Source organism: Salmo salar, chromosome 17, assembly GCF_965601325.2.
Source record: "Salmo salar chromosome 17, fSalSal1, whole genome shotgun sequence".
NCBI classification, from domain to species: domain Eukaryota; kingdom Metazoa; phylum Chordata; class Actinopteri; order Salmoniformes; family Salmonidae; genus Salmo; species Salmo salar.
The window spans coordinates 8,729,461-8,738,564 of NC_138307.1; the positions used below are offsets into that span (position 1 = coordinate 8,729,461).

Below are 9,104 nucleotides of genomic sequence, written 5' to 3' on the forward strand. Positions count from 1 at the left end.
AAACTTTTATATTTCGTCATTCATTTTTCCCAGAGGAATGGCTAAACGAAGCAGGGTTTTAAGACCACAAGCTGGCCAGCCGCTCGATCGCCTCGAACTTGACTAACATTATTAATGATTATGATCTCTTGAGTTTCTCTCATGTGCAACATTTAATTAACAATTTTTATTCCATATGATAAATGCCTCTCTGCCACTAAATATATTTTTGAGATTGTACTGCCCCCCAGTGGGGAGGAAAAAAAACCGTTCAGGAACGTTTCTAAAACCGTGTCGGTTCTTGAATGCAGCCTATACGGCTGAAATCACTCATGTGACCCGTTCGGGATGTTTTGTATTTAGCAACGTCATTGTAATCAGACGCCACACGAAGACGTTCCTGCAGAAGGTGATTGTCGCTTGGTCTAACGTTTACATTTAAAAATGGTGAAAGTAACATTTAACTCGTCCTTTGGACAACGGGATTTGAAGAAGGCATGCAATGCCGAAGCCCTTATTCCGGAGGAGAGGGTGAGTTGAGCTGAACTTAACCAATGTGGTTAATATTTGTTGCGAAGGCTGTTCGATGTGGATGACGTAACTTTGTAACAGTTTAAACAATGTAGAAACATAACTGAAACAAAGTAACGTCGATTAGAAACATGTATAGAGTCTTGATAATTCAACCCGTGACCCGAGCGACGTCGGAAAATGTCTGTTAAGCAATTATTTTTTCGGTAGTCTTAGTGGTGTTCGCAGTTGCTGGCCTGGACAGAACCGTGCTAGCTTTCTGTTTCGGTGTTGATTTAGTAGAGGCCTGTAACTGAAATGCGTGAAGATCATTCAGGTCGTCTTTCCTATTCATTCGAATAATAATGTTTGTGTTGGGTGTGTTTTTTGGTTCTGAAGAGTAAAAAGTAAATGCGTTTCATATAGACGCCATACACAAAGTATTGATCAAATTAAGTGTATTAGTGTCGAAGGTCGGTGTGAGGTCTTGCCTCCTGATAAAGCAATGAGAGGGAACTTTTGATAACAAAAATGCATGCTGTGTACAGACGTTTTTGTTAACCTATCAACTGTGAGTTAGTAGATGCTGTGTCCGTAATAAGAAGCCTGTAAGTCCAAACATCACAAGAGCCCGGATTCAGGTCTATAAATCGACGGTTGGCGCAGGGTAGTAATTGCATGTTATAGGGCCCGGCCTACCAATAAGCGCGCAGTTACACACTAAATAAAAATTCACTTTGAGTGCCCATAAAGGTAATGCATTCGGAAGGTATTCAGACCCTTTAACTTTTTTTCCACATTTTGTTACATTACAGCCTTATTCAAAAATCCATTCAACAAAAAAATGTACTCCTCAATCTACACACAATACCCCATAATGACAGTGAAAAAAGGTTTTAGAAATTTTAGCAAGTTCTTAAATTGAGGACTCCTGAGTGGTGCAGCGTACTAAGGCACTGTATAGAAGTGCTTGAGGTGTCACTACAGACCCGGGTTCGATCCCAGGCTGTGTCATAACCAGCCGTGACCAGGATGTCCCATAGGATGGTGCACAATTGGCCCAGCATTGTCTGGGTTAGGGGAGGGTTTGGCCAGGGGGCTTTACTTGGCTCATCGCGCTCTAGCGACTCCTTGTGGCGGCCCGGGCGCCTGCAGGCTGACCTCAGTCGTCAGGTGAACGGTGTTAACTCCGACACTGGTGCAGCTGCCTTCTGGGTTAAGAGGGCAGGTGTTAAGCGCGGTTTGGTGGGTCATGTTTCAGAGACGCATGCCTCGACCTTTCCGAGGCCGTTGGGAAGTTGCAGTGATGAGACAAGATCGCAATTGGGTATTAACGAAAAAGGGGGTAAAATACAAAAAAACAGAAATACCTTATTTACATAAGTATTCGGACCCTTTGCTATGAGACCTGAAATTGAGCTTGGGTGCATCCTGCTTCCATTGATCCTCCTTGAGATGTTTCTACAACTTGATTGGAGTCCATCTGTGGTAAATTCAATTGATTCGACATGATTTGGAAAGGCACATACCTGTCTGTATAAGGTCCCACAGTTGATAGTCCATGTCTGAGCAGAAATCAAGCCATGAGGTCGAAGGAATTGTCTCTAGAGCTCTGAGACAGGATTGTCGAGGCACAGATCTGAGGAAGGGTACCAAAAAATGTCTGCAGCATTGAAGGTCCCCACAGTACCCGCCATCGTTCTGGAAGAAGTTTGGAACCACCAAGACTGTTCCTAGAGCTGGCTACCCGGCCAAACTGAGCAATTGGGGGAGAAGGGCCTTGATCGGGGCGGTGATGGTCACTCTGACAGAGCTCCAGAGTTCCTCTGTGGAGATGGGAGAACCTTCCAGGAGGACAACCATCTCTGCAGTACCTTTTTATGCGTGAGTGGCCAGACTGAAGTCACTCCTCAGTAAAAGCACATGACAGCCCACTTGGAGTTGGCCAAAAGGCACCTAAAGGACTCTGACCCAGAGAAACCAGATTTTCTGGTCTGATGAAACCAAGATGAACTCTTTGGCCTGAATGCCTAGTGTCACATCTGGAGGTAACGAGGCACCGCTCATCACCTGGCCCATACCATCCCTACGGTGAAGCGTGGTGGTGGCAGCATCATGCTGTGGGGATGTTTTTCAGCTGCACAGACTGGGAGACTAGTCAGGATTGAGGGAAAGATGTACAGAGAGATCCTTGATGAAAACCTGCTCAGGATCTCAGAATGGGGATGTTAAACTTCAAACAGGACAACAACCCTATGCACACAGCCAAAACATTGCAGGAGTGGCTTCAGGACAAGCCTCTGAATGGCCCAGCCAGAGCCTGGACTTGAACCCGATTGAACATATCTAGAGAGACCTAAAAATAGCTGTGCAGCGACGTTCCCCATTCAACCTGACAGAGCTTGAGAGGATCTGCAGAGAAGAACCAGAATTTCCCAAATACATGTGCCGAGCTTGTAGCGCCATACCCAAGAAGACTCGAGGCTGTAATCACTGCTTTTCACTGTATCTGGGTGGATACATAGTTCCATTGGAAATAGAGTACAGGTGAGATTACAAGTATATAGAGAATTCATTCACTATAGAGAATCTGAGTGAGTTGAGGAATGCAGCAGCCAGGGACAGACCTGGGGAGAAAATGCCACTGTATAGAAAGACCTGGAAATCATGTCTGTTTCACCAGTAGGAGAGCAGTTTGGACAGTCAGACAGTTGATTAAAAGCTAATGTCCTGGATAAGACGTCAGGCTAGTGGAGGTCTGTGATCTGACCAGACACAGCATGGTCCACGAAGACCAGCCATGAGCCACCTCCTTATTCCTGACCTTTAGCCATGTTAATAAGCTAACCTGAAATTATTAGAGTGAGACGAGCATGGCCATCATTCAATAGCCCCTGTGTCTGTTGCAAATTTTGAATTCATGAAAATATGCACCTTGGTTTACCTCAAGCACGTCTCTAGTTGGGACTATCGACAGTGGACTAATGGGGTGTGGGAAAACAATGTTCTTCCACTAAAGTACAAGCATGAGGATCTCTCAAAAAAACTGATCTCCAGAGAGCTGTTGACATCCACTCTTTTGTTTCAATACGAACCCCACCCCAACTCTGCATAAACAACCAAGATCAGCGAGTTCAGGAAAAGGGCCTGCCACCAAGTTACATGTGCCTCTCGACTCCATAATATTAAAGTGAGGGAGCAAAACAACAGCGATGATTGATGGAGAGGGCTAAAAGATAAGGCAGTGAATGAATAATGGTTAGAAAGAATGTCTTGAAGTAGATGAAGGCATGATGGAAAGGAGGTGAAAGGTCACAGGGGGGGTTGGGGAGAAAGGGAGGGAGGATTGGCTGTTTGAATTGTACGTAACATCTCTCTATCACTACTACCATACTCCAACTGATGTCAACAGAACACACCACAGCTGTATTGTGACTAAGCAGCACTCTATTTGAATCACAGTTTGGCTATGTTGTGTTGGAGCGAATTATTATTATTATTATTATTATTATTATATATATATTTTTTTTAACAATAAAGAGGATTTATAGAGGTCAGTTTCCTTTAATGTTAGCCATGATTCGTCTGGGCTGATATACTGTTAATTGAGACAGGTTGATGAACCAATATTATGTAATGAAACAAACCGGCAGACCAGCTGTATTTAGGCCTTAATCTGTATGTTATAGAGGACCACAATGTGGGGGGGGGGGTCTTCAGGCTTTTTGTGTATGTATCTGCTGCTGTTTTTAATATAGGCCTATGCACTGTATCTGTTGCCTGGCGTAATGTATTTTAAATGATCAAATCAAATGTGCATGTAATGTTTTAGCTCTGTTTGTCTTCTCTCTCAGGACCTGGAGGATGGCATGCGGGTGCGTCGGCAGTCCAAGGTGTGGTGCTGGTGCATGTGTCTGGGCCTGGCTCTCATGCTGTCTGGTGTGGTGGTGGGAGGGGCCTACCTCTACAAGTCCTACATACTGCAGGTGAGATGGACTGTTGATTAGACCCCTATAATGCCATAGGCTAAACTATATACTGAACAAAAATATAAACGGAAGAATTAACAATTTTACTGAGTTACAGTTCATATAAGTGAATTGGTCAATTTAAATAAATTCATTAGGCCCTAATCTGTGGATTTCAGGGGCGCAGCCATGGGTGGGCCAGTCAATCAAAATGTGTTTTCCCCCAAAAAAGGGGCTTTATTGCAGACAGAAATACTCCTCGGTTTCATCAACTGTCTGGGTGGCTGGTCTCAGGCGATTCCCCCAGGTGAAGAAGCCAGATGTGGAGGTCCTGGGCTGATGTGGTTTCACGTGGTCTGCGGTTGTCATGCCAGTTAGACGTACTGCCAAATTCTCTAAAATGACATTGGAGGTGGCTTGTGGTAGAGAAATGAACATTCAATTCTTTGGCAAAAACTGTGGTGGACATTCTTGCAGTCAACATGCCAATTGCACACTCACTCAACTTGAGACATCGGTGGCGTTGTGACAAAACTGTACATTTTAGAGTGGCCTTTTATTGTCCCCAACACTGTGTAATGATAATGCTGTTTAATCAGCTTCTGGATATGCCACACCTGTCAGGTGGGTGGAATATTGTGGCAAAGGAGAAATGTAAACAAATTTGAGAGAAATAAGCTTTTTGTGTTTTATGGAACATTTCTGGGATCTTTTATTTCAGCTCATTAAACATGGGACCAACACTTTACATATTTTGTTCAGTATAGTTAAAGCTTCCTTTCCTTAGTTAGAGGACACATTTGCACACGCTGTGGGCTGGTTTCCCAGAGACAGATTAAGCTTAGTCTTGGACTAAGAAGCACTTTGAATGAACCACTAATCAGAAGATATTTCTGGGAAACCAACCCAGTGTGTGCTAGCTAGCTAACTATCTACAGTGTTGGTAAGGTAGAGAGTCGGGGTGAGAAGTCCTCACTGTCGTTGTCTTACCCTGTCTTCCTCAGGAGGACCGGGTGTATTTCTGTGGGGTGGACTACCGTGAGCGGGACTACATGGTTCAGGACGAGGACGAGGTGGCCCTGCCCTCTGCTCTGAGACACATCCAGGAGAGCGTCCGTGTGCTGGAGGAGGTGGAGCTAATCAACGTGCCCGTGCCTGAGTTCTCAGACAGCGACCCGGCCGACATCGTCCATGACTTCAAAAGCGTGAGAGGAGAACACTGCTACCCACACACACACACACACACACCAGGTTTCCATCCAACCTTTTTATGCGAGTAAAGAGCATGTCGGATAAAAAGTCACGACAGGCCTAAAAGGAACATTTGTCGGTAAACTTTCCAAATGCCGACAACACTAAATACGCTAGACATGGTGAGCTCTTTCTGTGTTATGCAAGACATGACGGTTATCAATATTTCCACCGACATATCGAAGTGAACTTGGGGTCACGCGATGACATGCACCTCCCACTGACTTGTTGGGGAAGCATGCAGTTTATTAGGCTACAGATTAAGTACATTTTGAACTTCAGAGTGGCGAACTTGCACGGTAATGAACTTCGTGCACCTTTCCAATAAATATCCAGGGTCTTATTCTGGTGACATGATCATCAATGCTTGACTGCCGTTTGACAAATCAAAATAGTCTCTCTTTTTTTTTTCTCCATAATCTTATCATGTAGGCTATACTCCCATATGTATCTGTTAGCTAGAGCGCATGTGGCAATACCAGAGTGGGCACTCGCTATTTAACGGTCTTTTTTTGGTGTGTGAGAACCATCCGAGTTGAAAATCCGATGGAAACCCATTTAACTTATGTTTTTATTTGGTACATTGGAATTTAACCGCAAAAGGTATTTTTATGTGCACTAAGTCATCAAGCATTGCCTTTTATCCGCAATAAGTCAATTTGATGAAATGCATCTCTGATGGGAAAATGTGGATTTTAGAATATTCACAAGAAAATCTGTACTTTTATTTTGGGGTGGCAGGTAGCCTAGTGGTTAGCGCGTTGGGCCAGTAACCGTAAGGTTGCTGGATCGAATCCCCGAGCTGAAAAGGTAAAAATGTCGTTCTGCCCCTGAACAAGGCGGTTAACCCACTGTTCCCCCGGTAGGCCGTCCATTGTAAATAAGAATTTGTTCTTAACTGACTATCCTAGTTAAATAAATAATTGGATGGAAACCTGATTTGTCAAACTGATTTGTTGTCTAGATAGACTGATGTCACATGCTGTATATCTAGCTGCTACCATTCATTTACGGCTCAGAGGAAAGCCATTCCTCCAGCGTATTAGCCGTCAAACTCCTATTTTTAGAAACTGGTAAGTGTTCAATACTGTTTTAATGAAACACGTGCTGAATTGACGTTGTTGAATGTAATCATGTGATCTGAGGTCTGAATGTAAAGTACCTCTGGGTGTTTTTGTAGTGTTGGATCTAATACCTTTCCTCCTCCTCAGAGGCTGACGGCCTACCTGGACCTGAGCCTGAACAAGTGCTACGTCATCCCCCTCAACACCTCCATCGTCATGCCTCCCAAGGACTTGCTGGAGCTGCTCATCAACATCAAGGTATCTGTAACTAACACACACACAGATGACTGGAGCTGTTTATATGCATTTCAAATAAAATCAATGAAATATTGGAGGACATTATGTTAAGTGTGTGATTTTTTTTTCTCCCTATAGGCTGGTACCTACCTTCCCCAGTCCTACCTGGTCCATGAGCAGATGATGGTGACTGAGCGTCTGGAGAACGTAGACCAGCTGGGATACTTCATCTACAGCCTCTGCAAGGGCAGAGACACCTACAAGCTGGAACGCAGAGACACCATACTGGGTTAGTACTGCTCACACACACCATACTGGGTTAGTACTGCTCACACACACCATACTGGGTTAGTACTGCTCACACACACCATACTGGGTTAGTACTGCTCACACACACCATACTGGGTTAGTACTGCTCACACACACCATACTGGGTTAGTACTGCTCACACACACACCATACTGGGTTAGTACTGCTGACACACACACACCATACTGGGTTAGTACTGCTGACACACACACACCATACTGGGTTAGTACTGCTGACACACACACACCATACTGGGTTAGTACTGCTGACACACACACACCATACTGGGTTAGTACTGCTGACACACACACACACCATACTGGGTTAGTACTGCTGACACACACACACACCATACTGGGTTAGTACTGCTGACACACACACACCATACTGGGTTAGTACTGCTGACACACACACACCATACTGGGTTAGTACTGCTGACACACACACACCATACTGGGTTAGTACTGCTGACACACACACACCATACTGGGTTAGTACTGCTGACACACACACACACACACCATACTGGGTTAGTACTGCTGACACACACACACCATACTGGGTTAGTACTGCTGACACACACACACCATACTGGGTTAGTACTGCTGACACACACACACACACACACCATACTGGGTTAGTACTGCTGACACACACACACCATACTGGGTTAGTACTGCTGACACACACACACCATACTGGGTTAGTACTGCTGCCACACACACACACCATACTGGGTTAGTACTGCTGCACACACACACACACACACCATACTGGGTTAGTACTGCTGACACACACACACACACACCATACTGGGTTAGTACCCTGAATAGTCATGTAATGACCATTTTGTGAAATTCCTTGGTGGACCTGAGAACACACAGCATTGTACTCTGGCCAATGAACAGGTGCTATAGCATATGTTTCTATAGGCCTACATGCCCATTTTGATACATCCTTCTTCATCTGTACCTTGCAGGCAGGGAAAAGCGTGAAGCCCTGAACTGCAGGACAATCCGCCACTTTGAGAACAAGTTTGTGGTCGAGACAGTCATCTGTGAGCCTTAGACGGGAGGGGGGACCGGCTGCTTCAGACAACCAATGTATAGTTTCACTCGCTGTCTACAGTGAGATTTTTAACCCTTCTCTCTCTCCCGTATCACCCCTCATAGATCCTCTACTCTTCTGTACTGCTGGTAGTTTTGAGGGAGAGTTGTCAAGATGATTCCAAGTCGATACTGTTGTATAAGGTGTAAAACTAATGAATTTTCCACTTTGTGTAAAGTACCATTTTATTTGGGGTCAACTCTTCAAAGAATAAGATGTGTTCAGCTTTTCTATATTTTGTTGGAATTGTTTTCTATCTTTACTTTGGGGTTTAATGTTAAAGAAACTAAGTGTTTAAACAGACACTTAAGCCAGTTAATTACACTTAAGGTATATAACTAGATTGATGAAATATAAACTCAATGAGAGTATGCATACTTGAGCATAGAAAATGAATGATTTTTGTATCAGCTGTCACCAGTACAGTGCGATGAAACAAAAGGAATCTCGCACCACAGGTCCGTCTGAAAACGGACTGTGTGGTAACTAACTTGTGTATATAGTCTGTAAAAAGGAAGATTAATACCACAATAAATCTTAATCGTTTTATTGTTTTTTGTTATTGTTTTACAAATATGATATTTCTGAAGTTAAACTTTTTTTTTTACTGTGCAACACAATGGCATTATGGACTGTTTTACTTGACATCCAAAGAGATCTTGGGCTGAGGGAATAGAAC

General features: G+C 44.0%; 1 protein-coding gene across 2 annotated transcripts; it reads left to right on the forward strand.

Annotated features, from left to right (window-relative positions):
- Positions 1-243: 243 nt before the first annotated feature.
- Positions 244-8,972, forward strand: LOC106575184 (integral membrane protein 2B). 2 transcript variants are annotated; one of them, XM_082963421.1, is made up of 7 exons: positions 244-510; positions 4,344-4,475; positions 4,690-4,764; positions 5,462-5,662; positions 6,920-7,030; positions 7,148-7,298; positions 8,298-8,972. In XM_082963421.1, the coding sequence occupies exons 1-7, from the start codon at positions 424-426 to the stop codon at positions 8,384-8,386; spliced, it is 846 nt and encodes a 281-aa protein (XP_082819547.1). In that variant the 5' UTR covers positions 244-423; the 3' UTR covers positions 8,387-8,972. The 2 variants fall into 2 exon arrangements, with proteins under 2 accessions (XP_082819547.1, XP_045554794.1); XM_045698838.2 differs by lacking the exon at positions 4,690-4,764.
- The last annotated feature ends 132 nt before the right edge of the window (positions 8,973-9,104 follow it).

What these genes read in the sequence shown, in the direction of transcription:
- LOC106575184 (XM_082963421.1), top strand. Translation starts at nt 424, where the DNA reads ATGGTGAAAGTAACATTTAACTCGTCCTTTGGACAACGGGATTTGAAG. An exon ending in ACAAGTCCTACATACTGCAG is followed by an intron (nt 4,476 to 4,689) that starts GTGAGATGGACT and finishes CCCCCAAAAAAG; the next exon opens with GGGCTTTATTGCAGACAGAA. An exon ending in GTCTCAGGCGATTCCCCCAG is followed by an intron (nt 4,765 to 5,461) that starts GTGAAGAAGCCA and finishes TGTCTTCCTCAG; the next exon opens with GAGGACCGGGTGTATTTCTG.